Below are 18,995 nucleotides of genomic sequence, written 5' to 3' on the forward strand. Positions count from 1 at the left end.
TTATGCTCCCTTCACCAGATAGATTGTTTTCTGACTTGAGAACAGCTTACCATCCAAAGTTCCTTTGTGCCCCTTCTTCATTCCCCAGCTCCTTTGGGAGCCAGAGAGCAGCACAGCGGTGGCTCGCTTCACCCAAATTCCTGCCTGCTTTGCTGTTTGGCCGGAGGATCACAGGAAGGTTGTTCAGGGGAGCCTTCCCTGAATGTTTCATGACTACGCTGCCTTGTCTCCCTCAGTCATTTAATGTTTTACTCATTGATTTAAGCTATTTATTTTAGCACGTGAACTTTTACTATGGATCTGTGGCTGTGCTGACCAGACCCAGCCTGGACTCAGGTTTGTTCTGGTCACTGTAGGAAATGTGTCTGTGGCTGCGAGTGGCCGCTTCTCCTCTTTCAGTCTGTCTGAAGAGCAGTCCCGCCTCTTGTCATATCCTCCTGACCTGTTCCTGTTTATGACTCTCCTGTCAGATCTCCTGTTGCAGTGACCATCAGTGCAAGTGGCTTCCAGCTCCCATGGACACTTTCTCCGCCCAGACGCTGGCCCTGAATGTCAAGTCTTGTCACGACAGCCTGGTTGCTGTTCGCTATGCGTGGGCCACATGGCCTTGTGAATATAAGCAGTGTCCCCTGTACCACCCCACCAGTGCCCTGCCAGCTCCTCCCTTCACTGCTTTCATTACAAACCAGATCCCTGGGTATTGCAGCAAGGTTGCTAAATGATTCCGTTGCAGTATGATCACATCTTAGGCGTAAGTGTGGATCCTTTAGATTTGGGCATTCAGGGGTTCAAATGACAGCTATTGCTTTTTAATGGAAATGAATAGAACTGCCTCACTGACAGCGCCCGGCTAGCACATGGCTGTTTCCATATTCTGAGATGCCAGAGCTGGTAGGCAAATGAAACGCTTGTCTTTTGTCCTCCAGTTGGGCCAGGTATCTGTATTAGAATAATTCCAAACTACAAACAAACAACTTGAATCTCAATGTCATTCACTTCCCTTATTACTGGGAGTGAAATGTCTTTAACACTTTTGTCCCCTTACCTCCAGACTGTGGAAACTCGGGGTCGGAAGAGATTTTAAGGCCATACAGGCCGGCTAGCATTTATGTTTTTTTCTATAAAATATGAGAGGTGGTTATCAAATTTCTGTATAAAGTTTCCCTTCTAAACCTCCCAACAGTTTTTCCTCACGTGGAACTGAAATGTTTCTTCCACTACACAACAATCTTTCAGAGAACTGATTTCAGCCCTATTTTGTTCCAAGCTGAAAACAATTCTATTCCTTTAGTCCAAATAATGATAATGTGAATATTTAACAGAAAGAAACCAGAATCACGTGCAGGCATTTTGGGAGGCGCTAAGGGACGGCCTCAAGGAGGGAAGAGAAAGGCGAGCTGGAGCAGCCCATGGGGAGGCCATGTGACCGCAGAAGTCACTGAGAAGCAAACAGAGATATCAGGCTCTTTAAAGGTAAGAGGTTTAACTATGAAAAGGACAATCCAGATGGAGGAACAACGTGAGGCTGAAAGTAAAGCTACAGGATAAGCATTTAGAAAAATAATCTAGATGGGGCAAATGTGAAAGAGGGCTTTTGTGTATACTATTAAGAATCATAATGCTGTTTATTGGTTGATTAAGAACAGTTAAAGGCACTTGACAATTGTCTGTAATCTCTAAGAAGCTGGAAATAAAAGTATAATCAGTCACGTGTACACATTCCTCTCTAGTCAAAACTGGGTTATGAATGGGCTTGCAAATTGTCCTCTGAAGCTGAGAAAGGACTGAGACTTATCTGTGGGTAGTTTCCATTCCCTTAATGTGAAAAATGAGAACGAAAGCATAAGCATCACTCTCTCCATACCTGTCCCCCAAGGGGTCCTGGTGTAATTGAAGAGCAGGAATGCATCGTCAGTGCCAGGATCTTAGTAAAAAGCGAAACAGCTACGCAGCTTGCAAGGAACTCTGCTCCTTCGAGGACTTCCCAGCGTACAGCTGGCTCCTAACACCCAAACCTTGGCCTCTTAGTCATCTGGCCTAACAGGAACCACGGACCCAGTAACAGACTCCTGCGGAAAAGCGAATGCACTGTCCACTCCTCCTCACCGCAGCACTCACGCACGTCGCGTGGAGGCCGTTCTAACTTGGAAGAAGCTAGAAACAGTTAAGCGCTCCAGGCCCAGGTTCCCTTCACCCCCAGTAAGCTAGGGCACACAGTGTAAAAAGTTAGGTTTAGGTGGTGGATATCTTAATGAAAAGTCATATGAAAGTTTATTTTTAATGGTTGAATAATTTAAAACATTCTGTGGGAATTCAGTTTCTTTCCCAAATGAAAATAACTTTTTACTATTTGAAAAAATCGAATTCATAATCACTAAGAAGACTTGGATGCTAAAGAAAAGTATACGTAAGTAAAAATCACCACAAAATTAATCATTTGGAGACACTTAATATTTTGGTGAACATCACTTGATTTGTTTAGGTCACATTTTACTACACGGTATATTATTTTGTAATCTGCGTTTTTGACTTAATCTAGCAAAATAATTTTCCTATGTAAAGTGAAAACAGATTTAGTTTGTTCCAGTTTGTGGGAGCTCCATATTTTCTTTAACCAATTTGCCATCAGTGGACATAGAGGGTTTTAAACAAATACTGTGATAACTGTTACGTGCAAACACCGTACCACACTTAATTCCTTAGGGTCCTGAATATGGAATAATGGGTTTAAAGATAAATATGTTTAACATTTTGATACCTACAGCTTAACCCTCCCAAAGGGTTCAACAGTTTACATTTCCACCAAGGCATAGTCCCATTTTCTCCCTCATTTTCACTGACATTGGACGTTGTCAAACTATCTTCAACAATCCAGTAGATGAAAAGATTTTTTAAGTATGCTAGCTAGGGCAGTGTTTTTCAAGTTACTTAAAATGATGATCCATAGTAAAAACACTTTACATCATTCCATGTATCCCCATGTGTATTGTGTGAATGGTACATAAACGCCTATATACACACTACAGTTGAAACCAGTTTCAACCTTTGACATGCGATGCATTCCAATATGTTCTAACTGTCTTCTAATTTAATTTTAAAAGATGTGGGTCTTGATTGCCTAAGTTTAAGAACAACTAGTGTGTTGAGATTTGTAGTTTGAAAAACACTGTTCTAGGAAAGCTACAAAATGAATACTTATTAAAGGAAAACCGTGCACTAACTTACATAAATTTTTTTTAATGTCCTTCTTAGAATGACGCTCACTTTGAATTTGTGATTAACTCAGGCTGTAACGGAATGGAAAGATATTGGTTATGTGATGAAAGCAGCATATACCATTTCTGTGTAAATGCAAATGGCTTCAGGCACCTTATGCAGAGAAAAAAGAAAAAAGAAAAACATTAACAGTTTTGAGTAATCTCCTTTCTATCCCTGATTTGCTATTATCCAAATTTTACTATTGTCTTTGCACTGTAAAAGCTATACAAACTTGTAAGACTATAATTAAGAATCATAAAATTAATGTTAGTTACTTTAGTTTCTGATACTTTGCAGTGGCCAGTGTGATGTGCTCTAAATGCTGCATCTGATCCCTCCCTCTGCCATCCAGATATAGTCCCGTAAGATGCTAGGCCCATTTGTTTCCTCCCCCGTTAGCACCTATGGACGGTAGCACAGTGACAATCCAGTTCTCACCGCCTTCCCCATTCTTCTACTTCCGGGGTCCTTTTGTTCCTTCCCATTCCAGCCAGCCCTGGTACTGGACCGGGTGGGCAGCGAAGCATCCCACAAGGCACCGTGGAGTTGTCCTGGCTGGGATTAGGTGGTGTGGTATGCCTCTACCTTAATGCTGTAAGCAGAGTCCAAAAAATTCAGTTATACAGAATGCGGAATTACATCATTACACGACTAACGAACTGTTGGGGTGAGTCTGTTACGGAGGATGGGAACCAATCACGTTCTATCTAAATGTGTGTTATCATGTGGTTTAGCTAAAAGCACATTCTCCAATAAGGAGCCACAAAGGGAATGTAGGAAGGGTTAGAGAGGATTTTTTGATCCCCTTGTGAAATGTGAAAAAGACGAACAGTGGGCCTGGGACTGGACCTTGCAGCTTGGGGATAAGCAGGATTTCACTGTGGTGACGCTGACATGAAAACAAAGCAGCAGCTGGTTGTAGGGGCTGCGACTTAATATTCACTGACCTAGATCAGAATCAAGGGTGCAAGGTTGTCAGAATCTTACTACCTTCCTCATGAGTCAGCAGCCATCTCTCCCTCTGGTTTACAAAGGACTTAAGTTTACCTCAGGCAGAGCTAAGCCAAAAGATTATATCCTGATTACAACAAGATGAAAATAAGCAGAACTGTCAAGAAAAATTTATTACTAAAAATAAAGCAGCTGAAGTTTTTCCCAGGAAAGCTGTCACCATGGGAACCTCCGCGACAAAATGTGTTAATTTACTATCTTCTTCACTTGAGTCGCTGCCTTCTTCCATATAGTCTTAAGTTTTAGTTTAAGATAAAAAATCCATCCTGATGAAAATGATGTGGTCATCGATCCCTTCCTGTTCAATCTGAAGACTGAGTTGGGCTACACTGCGACGGAGACTTCAAGTGCTGTAGGTGAGTATCTACCAAGGGTTCATGTGTCAGGAACATGCGTTGATAAGAAGACACAAAGGCTGTAGGCTGAAGCTCTGGGAGGTCCAAGGATCCTGGAGAAAAAAAATTCCTCAAGTTCCACTGTTGCCTGGGAATCTCAGGAGACTGGCTTGACCAGACACATACGTGTCCTTTTAATTCTTTCAACTCTTTTGCATCTGTCAGCCCAGTTCTGCCCTTGTTTGGTAAGACAGGACAGATACTTACTTTTACAATGAAGAAAACTGTGGCTGAAATACAGCAAGTGGTACTGGAAAAACTGGACAGCCATATGTAAATCAGTGAAGTTACAACACACCCTCACACCACATACAAAAATAAACTCAAAATGGCTTTAAGACTTTTATAAGACATGACACCATAAAACTCCTAGAAGAGAACATAGGCAAAACATTCTTGGACATAAATCGTACCAATGTTTTCTTAGGTCAGTCTCCCAAGGCAATAGAAATGAAAGCAAAAACAAACAAATGGGACCTAATCAAACATAAGTTTTTGCACAGCAAAGGAAACCATAAACAAAATGAAAAGACAACCTACGGACTGGGAGAAAATATTTGCAAATGATGCGACTGACAAGGGCTTAGGTTCCAAAATATACAAACAGCTCATACAACTCAAAAACAAAAAAACAACCCAATCAATAAATGGGCCAAAGGCCTAAATAGACATTTCTCCAAAGAAGACATACAGATGGCCAAGAGGCACATGAAAAGATGCTCAACATCACTAATCATTAGAGAAATTCGAATCGAAACTACAATGAGGTATCACCTCACACCAGTCAGAATGGATCATCAAAAAATATACAAACAATAAATAATGGAGAGGATATGGAAAAAAGGGAACCCCTCTTGCACTGTTGGGGGGATGTAAACTGATATAGCCACTATGGAGCACAGTATGGAGGTTCCTTAAAAAACTAAAAATAGAACTACCATATGACCCAGCAATCCCACTCCTGGGCATTTACCCAGACAAAACTATAACCCGAAAATATACATGCACCCCTATGTTCACAGCAGCACTGTTTGCAACAGCCAAGCCACTGACAGATGAATTAATAAAGAAGGTGTGGCATATACACATACACACACACAGAGGAATATGAGCCATAAAAAAGAATGAAATGATGCCATTTGCAGCAACATGGATGGACAGAGATTATCACACTAAGCGAAGTAAGAAAGAGACGAATACCATGTGACATCACTTATATGTGGAATCTAAAATATGACACAAATGAACCTATCTATGAAACAAAGACTCACGGACATAGAGAAGAGACCTGTGGTTGCCAAGGGGGAGGGAAGGATTGGGAGTTTGGGACTAGCAGATGCAAACTAGTATATACAGGATGGATGAACAACAAGGTCCTACTGTACAGCACGGAACTATATTCAATATCCTGTGATAAAACATAATGGAAAAGAATATGAAAAAATATATATGTGTATAACTGAATCGCTGCTGTACAGCAGAAATTAACACAACATTGTTAGTCAGCTATACGTCAATAAAATATTAAAAAAGAACAAAACTGGCTGAAATAGATCAAGTGACTTGCCTAGGGTTACACAGCATAGTAGGCAGAGACAGAGAAGTTAATACTATCTTCTTACTTCTAGTCCAGAGCTCTCCCTATATGACTCCTATGCCGGATCCCCTGGTCACTCCACTCATTTGTGGGAGGGAATCCACGGGACATAGGCAGGACCAAGGCCATGACCTGATCCCCTTTACTACATCTGAAATTTCAGTCCCACAGTAAACTTTCCCTTGTATTCTGCTTAGGTCTTATTTAGGTTAGAAAATGAGATGCCCTAGCTTCTCAGTGAGCCCTGCCTCACCATGATCTCAGCCACGCCCTGTGACTTCTGCGAGGGTTGCCCATGGCCACAGCAGGGAAAGCTCCTATCACTCACTGCCCAGATATGGGATACTCAGCGATGGATGAAGAGGGGAGGGTTGCCTAAAAATGGTCAATTTTCGAAGCAGAAGGGAAAAAATAAAAGATACCTTGTAGAATGGGATCATTATGATCTTTATGGAAGGTCTGTCTCTGAAAGGCTTCAAAGCTTGTAGCTGCATCATTCTCTAGCTGTCCTTGGGGCGGCAGACTGTCTCCAGGTTTGCACACGTCGAACTTCACCCACTGGTAACTGCAGGACCAAAGGGATCATTACTGAGTTGTCTGTTGGCCATACAACCCATTCTTCCCTCCAAAGGGATCAGGTATTTTTTTCTTTAGGTCTCTGCCATATATATCTGAAAAACATATTAGCTAACCAAAAATGAAAAGCACACAGACAGGCTTCTTCAGTGACACTTACTCTGCAGGACTTCCCAATCCATTTGCTGTCATGGTGCACACAGACGATAAGAACTTCAGTACAGTGGGGTACTGGCTCCTGCTCGCCGTCCAGGGGCCGCAGAGGACCAATACTGTGCCTTGTGCACAGAAGCAGCTCATTAAATAGATGAATGAGCAGAGCAGTGACCGCCAGTTTAGGTCCCTGACCCACCTGGTCCCTGGGGCTTCTTTCAAGGGAATGGATTTGACCCCACTTACTTGACGCATTTTCGAGCTCCTGGACAACTCTGGATCAGGTTGTGGATGGCTGGATGAGAAAACCCAAAAAAGTCGGCTCCAGATGGATGCACGTTGGGCATTAGTTTCCCCCTAAACAGGAGAGGGAGAATTTTAGCTTGAGAGCTGAGGGGGAGATGAGAATGTGGGTATGAACACATGGAATAAGCTTTCCTCACTTGGATACTCTGGAGACTGTAGCTGCTAAGACATTCAAAGGACACAGGATAGCTTTCTATAAAATAAGGGATCTCTACTCATTAAAAGCAAGAGAGAAGGCCTCAGTGTACCCAAAGTGATCTTTTTAGCCTGTCTCCAAGCTGTTGGTCAACTTACATAGCAGCACTTATGGTCTTGAGCAGTTCTGCATGACAGGCGTCTGCAGAAGAGCTGGCAATGGCATTCTGGGGGTCATCTTCAGGAACAATTTCAAACTGAGAATACAAAGGAGCAACGAGGTCAGTCTTCAAGGAGAAGGGGGTAGAGAGAGTCACACTACTGCTATTACTCTTTCTTCACTCTGGAACCTGAAGCTGAGTATACCAGGTAGGAGGTGGGTACCATTCCTAGAGGGCTGTTAGAAATTCCAAGCCAAGAAAACAGAGCAAGTCTTTTGACTGTTTAATTTTGTACTCTTTGCTTGACTCCTCTCCAGAGGCCAACACTTAATTTCTTATATACCTTTCCAGATGCTTTCTTATCCACTTACTTACATTTATAAGTATAAATACAAATGGTATTTTAAAAACAAATGAAATCATTCTCCACATAATCTTAGATTTACTTTATAACGCCTAGGAAGAGTATAGGCCGTTTTGACTGCAAATCGCCATTTCACTTTACTTTTTGAGTTGTAAAATATCCTATTTATAAAAAGAAACTGTTAAATCAAAATTATACTGATACTGAGGAATTTCTGCCAAGAAAGCATTATTGTAACAAGTGCTATCTACCCAACTTAATTCCTTGACCAGTTTTCTATAAAGTTCACGACTTTTTGCAAAAAAAAAAAAAAAAAAAAATTTCTGTAACAGCTTCTCTTTAGTCATTTAAACTCCTTAACCAGCTTTCTATAAAGTTCAGTTAAGCAGTTTCCAGTTTTTCAATGTTTAATAAAATTATTCCACACAGAATTAATTTATTTTCTGTATATATATATATATATATATTTTTTTCTTTTTCCCCCCAGTGATGTGCATTATTGATCATTTTTTTAGAATCCAAAAGCAAACCTTACTGAGTAGTTTCTACTGCTGTTAGTTTTCTTCTGTGGTTATTTCATTTGATTCAATTTTCCTGTGTCAATTTTAGAGCTCTTTCAATTTTGTCAGTAATAAATTATCTTGAGAGTAGTTTTAGTCAATGGTTTTGTTACTTCAGTGACATGTTGCAAGTTTAACATTGTGATGGTTTATACTGATTTCTCAGCTAATTCATGAAAAAACCGTAAACAATTATCTTTAAATATTTCAGGATTGCTCTTCTATTTGGTATTGATCATGCCAATTCAATTTTTTATATTGTGTGTAAACTATATATTCTATTTGAGCAAAGAGCAATTAAAAGGCCAAAATGTAGTATTTTGGTTTGGGGATCTTTCCCTACTTCATTCTTTTAACTGCCGTATAATATTACACAAGGTGGATATATCTTAATTTTTAACCATTTTCCTATTGGTGGGTATTTAGGCTACTTTTAACTTCTTGCTATTGCAAACAATGCCACAATTACATTGTTGTATGTAATTCTTTTGTTCACATTCGCACATTTCTCTAAGACATACTAGAATATCTAGAAGTATTCTGGATCAAAGGAGTCACACATTAAAATTGTTGATACTGCCCAGCTGCCTTCCAAAAAAAGGAACTTTACAAATTTTCCCTCCTACTAATGCCATTTGTACTTATTTTCCTACATGCTGGCCAACATCTGCTATTATCTATCTTATATTTGCCTATGAGAAAAAATAAGATCTTTCTGTTTTATTTGCGTCTCCCTACTAGTAAGGTCTGCTCTCATCGACCATCTGCACTGTTTCTGTGAAATGCCTGTTTTATCTGACTGCTTTTTTATCTTAGACCACAAGAGCACTTTATCTGGATATTAATCCACTGTGACATATTTTCTTCTTGTTTGTCGCTTTTAACTTTGATTATGGTGGTTTTGGTAATTCAGAAGTGTTTAAATTTTTAATAGTCAGATCTGTTACCACTTTCCATTATGGCCCCTACTTTTCACATCTTGCTAAGGAAAACCTTTTCACCTCACCCTAGGATTATAAATATATTGTTCAATATTTTTTAAACATATTTATAGTATAAAACATTTTATAAAGCTAAAGCAATTAAAAGTCATACTGGCATTTATAGACAAATAGATGAAACAGAATCGTCTGGAAACATACTCAAGTATTATATGTATTTAGTATATACTAAATGTGTCACTTGATGTTAGGGGAAAAAAATTAAAGCTCACAATGTACCTGAAAATAATGTCTGGATGGGTTAGTGGCTTAATAAAGGAAACAAAAAAAACCCCAAAGACTTTTTTTTTTTTTTTTTAATATTTTAGCAATTTGTCTTTCAGAGGAAATTAAGGACCAGCTTGTCAATTACCATTTACATTCTATTAGGATTTTGATTAGATCTTCCTTGAACATATAGATTTGTTATAATTATTGCTACAATGTCGAGACTGTCTGTTAGAGCACTTTCTAAAGAGAAATGCTGCATGGCCAAGGTCATGCAAACTCTCAGCTGCATCCGACAGCGTTCTAACCGGGACAGGGGTGATGCAATACTGTCCGCACACGTCAGGCAGGCCCTCAGCTTCTGCTCAAAGGCTCCTTCCCTTGCTTCCATCTCCTTCCACCCCATTTTCTAGCGATCTGTAGCATCATCAGACAGTGAAGCCTGAAACTCTGAAAATGGTCTATTTTCCCCCAGAGGAGACTGGGAAAGTGAATTGTCTTGAACCACAGCACTGAGAAGGATGAACAAAGATACTTAATATGATCAGGATTCAGGTCTCCCAGGTCCTCAAGAGTACGTGCAGTCAGAAACTAATATGCAATTTCTCTGCTACCTCCATCTTGGTCCCACCTGAGTTGGCAGAGTGTCAAGCTAATCTTCCCTGAATGTAGGCCTGCACTTTACAAACAAGCAGCTTGATCAGGCCTCACGTGGTCACCATATTGACATTAGCACCAGCACGCTTCAAGGGAATGGGTGTCAGTAGGACAATCACACAAATGCAGATTCACATCCCAGCTCAAATCACTTATTAGCAGAGGTGGGACTCAGGGCCGATCACTTTCTGCATCTTACACACTATCTACCTTGTAAAGTGTCTGAATGGGTAATATATATTAAGTGCGTGTCACAGAGAAGGTTCTCAAAAAAAAAAAAAAAAGAAAAGAAAACCAGCAGTTATTCTTAGAGTGGGTACCTGAGGCTGTGTGCCACCGTCCTTGATCTGACAGGTGTACAGACACTCCTGGTCTGGGCTCTTCATGCTGGCGTATACCCGAGTACTGCAGTAGCCCACAGGGTAGATGGCACCCTCGTCATGGAAGCCAGGTCGGTCGGTGATGATCTATAAAAAAAGATTCCCCCAACCCGCCACTGAGGTCACCAGAGAATGTAGAAGTCCAGGGTACTGTGGTAGCCTTTAGAACCACCTTGGGGCTGCAAAGAGTGACTCAAACCAGAGAGAGAAAGAGCGTAGGATGTGTAGCAGACAAAACTGACCTGGTTTCCTAGGGACCGGAGATTTTCTGGGGCTGGTCTGGATCAGCAAGGGGCTGCTGCTAACGGGAACAGGGAGGGAAGGCTCAGCCCCACTCCCGTATTTCTGACTCTCCTCTCTCTGTATCGCTGGTCTCACTCACCTCCCCCAGGCTATACACTGTCAGACCCCCCAGTCCGATGGGGAACACAGGCCGTCCTGAGGGATCCAGGGCAATGGGCTGAACCAGCTTGCGAGCACCTGTCTCCATTTTCTTTTTCTTGGATGTTTTCTTCAGAACTGAAACGCAAATCTAGGGTCACCCACTTTAGGCCCTTCCCAGTGTTGAGGGGAAGGGAAAACTCTGCACGATGCTAAGAGCAATAAGCCAATCCTGGTTCTACACACTCCCTGAATGGGCACATGGGACTTTTCCCCAAAGCCCTGAGTATTCTTCTAACCCACCCACCTGGCAGTAACCAATTTTGGTATCAGTGCTTAGTATCTAAAAGCCTTATACTTTTTAAGGCCTCTGACTTCATTATAAGGTCAGCAATTTCCCAAGTCATCTGTGTGCTCAAAAGGCCACCAAGCCCATTTCCCTGCCTCTAGGAAAGACTGAGCTGAAGGCACCCAGAGAGTCGGGTGTGTAGGAGAAGGGGGAGGCCTTGGCCTGCTCCCATCACGTTTAACCAGGTCTAACTGCAATTCCTCCACCTGGAGTGGCTTTAAGACACTTGGTTTTCAAGGGCTACCAGGGCTGCTTAAGGACCAGGTGAGAGTTTAAGTCATCTCTGTGGCCGAGTGTCTACCAGTTAGTACCAGGTCTTCGTCATTAGTCGTTGAGCCACTGGGGCAACTGATATCCTCTCCCCAAGGTACCTTCCAGTTTGTTGTTCTCTTTGCCTTTTTCTTTTTTCTCCTTCTTGGATTTCTTTCCAAATGGTTCCTCAGCTCCAGTGCTAGGCCCAGAAAGCGGCCCAGCTCCCTGGATAGTTCCCACAGAGCTGGCCACACCATAAGTCAGGGGCAAACTGGAGCTGTGGGAAGGAGCTGCAACCTGTGCTTCCCCTTCAGTTAGAGCCTGGAGCTGAAGGAGCTTCTTTAGCAAGTACCTGAGGTCGGGAAGGAAAGGGAGCAGAGGTATGAGCTTCTGTTTTATCACAATTCCATATTTTATTCAAGTACTGGGAAAAGCCAGAACTATATACAAAGATTATTGCATTCACAAAAATAAGGTTCTTATTGGACCCCGGGAAAAACGAAGCTCCAGAGAATAATACTTCAAGAAGCTAAGGATAAAGGATTATAGCGTATCTCTTTTGCATCTGGAGAGCTCTTCTAACTGGATGTTGGAAGGTGTTAGGCTTCTGAAGGGCACATACCATGAACTGCACATGTACATGTACTCACGGAGTACTACATATGGAATAAATATATGTAGAATGAAATGCAGTTTCTTTTATTCCTTGGCTTTTATAACTGCAGAGTTATAATAAAATTACTTATAAGATGTGGCAAGAGAGATGAATAGAGCTGTTTCATCATCATGGTCCAACACGACCTGGGTAAACAGGAACCAATACCATAGGTTGTGACTTTGTACCAGATTAGTGGCCAGTGGGCTGTGCAAAGCACAAAAATCCCGATGGAGGAAAATTCATAGGAGCAGAAACACCGTATCAATCACCAAAAAATGTAATTCTGAACACAAAATGAACCAGCTCACCGTCTTTCTTCTTTAGCTTTAAGAAATTTTTCCTCAAGACGAGCAATTTCATCACAAATAGCAGCATTTTCCTTGAAGAAAATTTTGAATATAGTCACACAAAATGAATAACAGATCGAAGTATTACGCTGAGAAGAGGAGCTATATTCCAGACCAAAGAAGTCTGTGTTGCTGGGTGAGAAGGAAGTGCTAGTCTACCTTGCAGAGAAACTGTAAGCAAACCTATAAGTAAAGGTAGGGTCAAGTTCTAATGTGGGCAGAGTAATTAGATAATTTATAGAAACTGGTGCACCTTTGTGTGAAAAGGGGGAGCTATTAATGATTTTGCCAGAACAATATGGCAAAGTAGTAGGGCTGTCCTAGGCAAACCAAGACATACGGTCACCTTAATTAGGGTAGCCTTTAGCAAAGAAAAGGGCATACTACTCAAATCATAGATGCTTAAACTCAACCCCTGTAAATATGGGGAAGGTCCATTCCCAAGTGCCTTGACTCTTGAGGAGCTTACAAAGCGAACCTAACCCAAAGCATCCCATGTAGAATGAACCTTAAAGAGAAAATATAGGTGGAACAAAATCTAGTCCAGTCTATAAAATTCTTAAATTTCATAACCTATTTATGTGTATTCAAGCATCAGCTTTCTTTACTGACGATTCAATCTAGTTCCCAAGCATGAGTCCTGAGGGGACTGCTCCAATCTGGATGCTCCATAGTTGGGACCTCAAACTTTGAATGATCAAAACAATATCCTTTTTCTTCACAAAACCTTCTGCATAGACTTGGTGGAACCAGTATCCTAACAACATAGGTGCCAAGCTTTAGATACCTTTGACATTTAGGGAATAAAAGAAAGGTAACATAATTAGATACTAAATCCTCTTAATTCTGCTTTTCTTACTTCTCTCCAGTGTACATGGCAAGTGCCAAATAAATGTTTTTGGAATGAATGCTCTGATTTCCAAACCTTTCCTTATGCTTCCAAAAAAGCTGAGGGATGTTCTAGCTTTTGGTAGAAGAAGAGGTAAGATAGTGGTGATTCAGATGTGGGGAGATATTTGAGACACCTGCTATTTCCAAGCATTGAGGTGAGCTTGAGCAAGCCAGAATATTATAACACTTGGCTGTGGCTGGAAAACCATTTCATTCATTCAGTAAATCCAGTGCCTCTACAATAAAAGATCGGGAAGACTCAAAAGAGGTTAGAAGGGGGGATTACTGAAAGCTTCATGTGCCTGTTCGTGGAAGGGGTCAGTTATGGGTAAGCGGGGTGCTTGGGAAACAGGCTGCGTAATGGAAGTACTAAAGAAACTAGAATCAGGTGTTTGGGTTGGAGCCAGGGCTCTGACATAGTGCCCTCGAGCAAATCATCTCTCGGGGCTTAAGTGCTGCTACTTTAAAAATAGCGCCTCATTCTCAGGTTTCTCTGGAGGCTCAAAGGCATTTCCAAGAGTTCTGCGGTAATAACGATGATGACTAAAACTTATTAGCACAGCTTCTAGGTACCGAGCGCTTTACTTTCCTCATTTAATCTTCATTAAGTCTGCAAGGCAGTTATTAGCTCTCATTTGCAGATGAGAAACCAGGATTACAGGAATTACGTAATTTGTCCAAGGCATGAGGCTAACAAGAAGTAACGTACAATGTAAAACCTAACACTATATTACTACTGTCACTCTGGGAAGGGGAACAGTTCGGGAAAAGATTTCGCGAGTTAGGAGAGGCTCGAGGCTGAGAAGGGCTGAGCGCCGGTCACACTCACAAACACCGTGGCTTTGGCCGCTTTGCGCAGCCGCAGGTACTTGAGCCGGTACTTCTCGTTCTGGCTCTTCTTCGGGAGCTTTTTCATCCTGGCCTTGCCGGACTGCAGCGGGGCCCGCGGCGAGGAGGCCAGGCCGCCCAGCAGGCTCATGGTCCGGCCCCGCTACGGGGGCTCCAGGGAGCGGCCGGCATCAGCTCCTCGGCCAAGGAGTGACCCCTAGCGCCGGCTACGTCTGGTCTGGGCTGGTGGAAGCCGGCCGCTAGGAATCGACCTCTCTAGAACATTCACGAGGCGCAGGGCTCGGCCACAAATCCTGCAACCAAACCCAGCTACCGGTGCCTCCCTGCACTTCCGCGTCTGCCTCGGAAGTTAGCCGTGACCGGAACTTACATAACGGCGCCGGCCGCGCGTAACTTCCGGGGCTGGGAGTTGGGTCCTCTCGGTTCGGCCGATCCTCGGTTCCGGAAGAGGGGAGGAGAAGGGGAAAGGGAAGGGGAGGGGAAGGGGAGGGGAGGGGAAGGGGAAGGGGCGGGAAGGGGAGGAAGGCGAGGGGTATGGGAAGGGGGGAAGGGGAGGGAGAGGGGGAGGGGAGGGGAAGGGGAGGGGAGAGGGGGAGGAGAAAGAGAAGAGGGAGGGGAAAGGGGGGAGGGGAAAAGGGGAGGGAAAGGGAAGGGAAGGGAGGGGAAGGGGAAAGGGGAGGGGCGGGAAGGGGAGGGAGGGAAGGGAGAGGGAGGGAAGGGGAAGGGAGGGAGGGAGGGGAAGGGGGAAGGGGAGGGGAGGAAAGGGAGGGGAAGAGAGGGGAAAGGGGAGGGAGGGGAAAGAGAAGGGAGGGGGAAGGGAGGAAAGGGAGGGGAGGGGAAGGGGAATGGGAGGGGAAGGGGAAGGGAGGGGAGGGGAGGGAGGGGAAGGGGAGGGGAGGGGAGGGGAGGGGAGGGGGGGGAGGGGAGGGGAGGGGAGGGGGAGGGGGAGGGAGGGGAGGGGAGGGGGAGGGAGGGGAGGGGAGGGGAGGGGGAGGGAAAGGGGGGGGAGGGGAGGGAAAGGGAGGGGAGGGGAAAAGGAAGGGGAGGGGAAGGGGAGAACCTGGGGAGGAGGAGGGCGGCTGGAAACGACTCTGAGACTCGCGTGTGTGTGTTTAGCTGAGGCGTGTTATTGTTGCGCTAAAGTCGCACAAAAATCTTCCCGAAGCCAATCTCATACACACTTCCGAACCCCACCCACTGCGTTTCAGCACCACTTTTCCACACTTGATACAGACTGGCCTTCTGGACTGTAGGATGCACTCCAACGCATTGCTGGGACTGCTGCTTTCCCTACTTCCTTTCTTTATACAGCTCGCATAGATGTTTCTTGAGGGCCCGTTACGCTGTCCTTTTGCTGGGAGCTGGGATTACAGTGGTGAATAGAAAAAAGTCCTCTGCTCTCAGATTAGGATTTAGTAGGGAAGATGGAAGATTTAACCGGCACTTTTAATAACATGCTTGCACTAAGTAGGCACTGAGTAAATATTTGCCTAATGAAACCAAAAATATGTTTCTGTACCTAAACTTATATGTATATAGCTCTAACTTTATAACCAAGTTCTGTCTAATCATCAAATAAATAGACAGTTCTTTAGAATGCAGTATTGGTAAATGAGCTGGGCTGGAAGGCAGAAGGCTTGTAGTATTCATTTTTCTCCCAGCAATGCCACTAACTAGTTGAGTGAGCCTCTGGGTCACAGGTTTTTCCTCTCAAAACTGAATATAGTCTTTAGAATAATGAGGTGGATAGTTATAAACTGAAAGGTACTCTACTGATATATAATTACCGTTGTATATACTCAAAATTTAGACTTCTGGAATTGTATACGGAAATTAAGGAAAATATGTACAGAGTTAAAACACTAAGTTCAGTAAGTTACTGGAGAAAAAACTAACGCTAAAATAAGTAACTTACAATGAGCTCAAAAAAGGTTTAGAATCGATAACCCAGGTACTTCATTTCTGGAATTGTAAGAACAGTGACAAGAGTCTTGACAAAATGGTTTTAACACAGAGAGAAAGATTACGAGAGTCCTTTTTGTCCATTCGTATTGAAAGCTGTCCTTTTGGAACTCACGGTTCCAGTATGCTTTTACAAACATACTCAAGGCAACCATATAGATTCATTTTTGGAAATTTGCCAGGAATACTTTCAGTTTACAAAATATCCATAATCATGCCTTTCATACTAGAGACTGGCACTTTTCCTTGGAACCTGAATATAGGTAGTTCTGATTGACAGATTTTCTTTTTTTCTTCTTCTTCTTTTTTTAACCCTTATTTGCTAACTGCCTGATTTATTTGCTGTTCAGCTGTATTTTGTCATTGCAGGCTTTATTTCATTAGAAACATTTCCTTACAACTTCTAAAACATTTCATGCAAAATTTAGAAAATACAGTGCAAAGAAGATTTTTTTAAAATTCATAATGCTGCCATACGAAGTGAATCACTTTTTTTTTTTTTTTTTTTTTGCGGTACGTGGGCCTCTCACTGCTGTGGCCTCTCCCGCTGTGGAGCACAGGCTCTGGATGCGCAGGCTCAGTGGCCATGGCTCATGGGCCCAGCCGCTCCGCGACATGTGGGATCTTCCCGGACCGGGGCACGAACCCGTGTCTCCTGCATCAGCAGGCGGACTCCCAACCACTGCGCCACCAGGGAAGCCCAAGTGAATCACTTTTAACATGTATGTTTAATTTTTTATTGAAGTATGGTTGATTCACAACACTAGTTTCAGGTGTACAGCATAGTGATTCAGTATTTTTGCAGATTATACTCCATTGAAAGTTATTACAAGATAATGGCTGTGATTCCCTGTGCTAGACAATATATCCTTGTTGCTTATTTTATATGTAGTAGTTTGTATGTTTAATATTTTAATGCATTTTATATAGGTTAGATCATACCGAACATAATGTTTCCTCATTTGTTCACTTACCATGATCATAGTCATTTTGTAGTGCTATTATAAGTTCTTTATAAATGTTATTTTAGATGGCTGCTTAATATTCCAGTTATGGCTTCATAATTTTACATAATTATTTACATCCATGTTTGACTTTCTGGTCATCAATTGCTGTGAAGGGCATGTTTCTGTACAAAGCTTTTTCAATACAGGGTATTTTAGTGGCTGGTTCTGTGTTCTCCAGACAATGTAATGTTCCTGAGCAACTATTCACTATGTATTCAGAAGACTATTTATTTATTAGTGCCTGTGATGACACAGCCTTTAGGAAACTTATTTAAGAGGAAAAGACAAATACATGGGCCATATTAATATTATTAATACTATTAAGTGTAGTAAGTTTTATCTCAGAGGCAGGTATTGGATGATACAGCAGCACCTAGCTAGGGAAGGAAAGAGGAGATTGGGAAAGCTTCTTGAAGGAAATATGGCTGGGCAGATTTTGAAGGGGAGCTAGCAGTCGGCCCAGTGCAGAACAGAGGAGGGCATCCTGGGCAGTGGGGACAGCATATTCACAGGCTCAGCATCGTGAGAAGCGTGGGAAGTGCAAGTTGTTGATAAGAGTGGAAGATGTATGCGGACAGAGGCAAGAGGAGAGACTGAAGGAGCAGGCAGGATTTGGATTGTGAAGGTCTTGTGTACCAACTGAAGAGTGAGGCTTTTACCGAGCGACAACAGGAAGCCATTGATGAATGTCGGTATATCGACCCCTTTGCTTGTTTTAGGTAAACTTATCTGAATTTGTCTAACTTTTCTACTTATCTATATGAAGAGGGGTCGAAATGACTTATGCAAAAATTCTCTGAAGAAATACATAATGTGCAGCTCTACAAACAGCAAATGAGAGACAGCATGGTATTGTGGTCCGAGCATGGCCTTTGGAGTCAGATCAAGGTTCCAAACATAGCAATGGGAGTTAGAAGCTAAGATGGGTAAGAGAGAGTTGGGGACCTGTTTATCCTGTTTAGTTCTAAATGGTTGCTATCAGTGATTGGCTGTAAGTGGAGGTAGAGCATCCCCTGGGGTATTAGAAGCATATCTGGGCCCATCAAGAATTACGGAGTCTGCAGCCCATAATCCCAGCCCTTGGTGAAGTGAGTCCCTGGTTTACACAATGAAAAAGCGTATCTGTACACCTCAAGGCTTCACCCACAGCTGATGCATGGCCCTGGCCTTGTTCTATGCTGTCCTTAAGCCCCAAGAGCAGACGGCAAATTCCTGTCATCAGCATCTCTTGGCCCATCTTGCAGGCCACAGGATACCTGGGCAAGGTTGGTGACTTCCACAAGACAAGCTGGGGTTTGAGGCCACACCACAGGGTTCCCAGGGATTTCATATCTTTATTCTCTTACCAGATTACCCCACTTGCTCTAAACTGAGTGTGTATCCTACAAAGGCATAAATAGAGTGAGAAGAAACTACCTCCATTTAATAGCCTGTAGAAACCTCTCCCTTTGTACAATGTCTAGACTTTAATATGTTTTTGAATTTTTTAAAATAATGGTAACTTTTATTTTTAAACTTTTTATTTTTTGGTCATGCTG

At 42.7% G+C, this 18,995-nt stretch overlaps 2 protein-coding genes across 5 annotated transcripts in view; one reads left to right on the top strand and one right to left on the bottom strand.

The window, feature by feature from the left end:
- SIAE (sialic acid acetylesterase) overlaps positions 1 to 3,224 on the top strand; it is a 36,670-nt gene extending 33,446 nt beyond the window's left edge. For all 3 annotated transcript variants that reach the window (XM_029207727.1, XM_029207728.1, XM_029207729.1), the window contains one exon: positions 471 to 3,224. In XM_029207727.1, the coding sequence (XP_029063560.1) occupies positions 471 to 722 (252 nt within the window). In that variant the 3' untranslated portion in view covers positions 723 to 3,224. The remainder of the gene's footprint in view (positions 1 to 470) is intronic.
- On the bottom strand, positions 2,390 to 14,832 carry TBRG1 (transforming growth factor beta regulator 1). 2 transcript variants are annotated; one of them, XR_003791412.1, is made up of 11 exons: positions 14,469 to 14,832; positions 12,710 to 12,780; positions 11,863 to 12,095; positions 11,144 to 11,280; positions 10,702 to 10,848; positions 7,591 to 7,688; positions 7,237 to 7,347; positions 6,998 to 7,115; positions 6,684 to 6,826; positions 3,697 to 4,717; positions 2,390 to 3,369 (listed from the first exon to the last, which is right to left on the bottom strand). XR_003791412.1 is itself a non-coding variant. In XM_029207732.1 (9 exons), the coding sequence occupies exons 1-9, from the start codon at positions 14,616 to 14,618 to the stop codon at positions 4,572 to 4,574; spliced, it is 1,236 nt and encodes a 411-aa protein (XP_029063565.1). In that variant the 5' UTR covers positions 14,619 to 14,832; the 3' UTR covers positions 4,370 to 4,571. The 2 variants fall into 2 exon arrangements, 1 of the variants encoding a protein (XP_029063565.1); XM_029207732.1 differs by lacking the exons at positions 2,390 to 3,369; positions 6,998 to 7,115 and having other exon boundaries at positions 4,370 to 4,717.
- Positions 14,833 to 18,995: the final 4,163 nt, after the last annotated feature.

This window comes from Monodon monoceros, unplaced genomic scaffold (assembly GCF_005190385.1).
Source record: "Monodon monoceros isolate NGI ecotype Baffin Bay Population unplaced genomic scaffold, NGI_Narwhal_1 Super_Scaffold_7, whole genome shotgun sequence".
NCBI lineage: Eukaryota > Metazoa > Chordata > Mammalia > Artiodactyla > Monodontidae > Monodon > Monodon monoceros.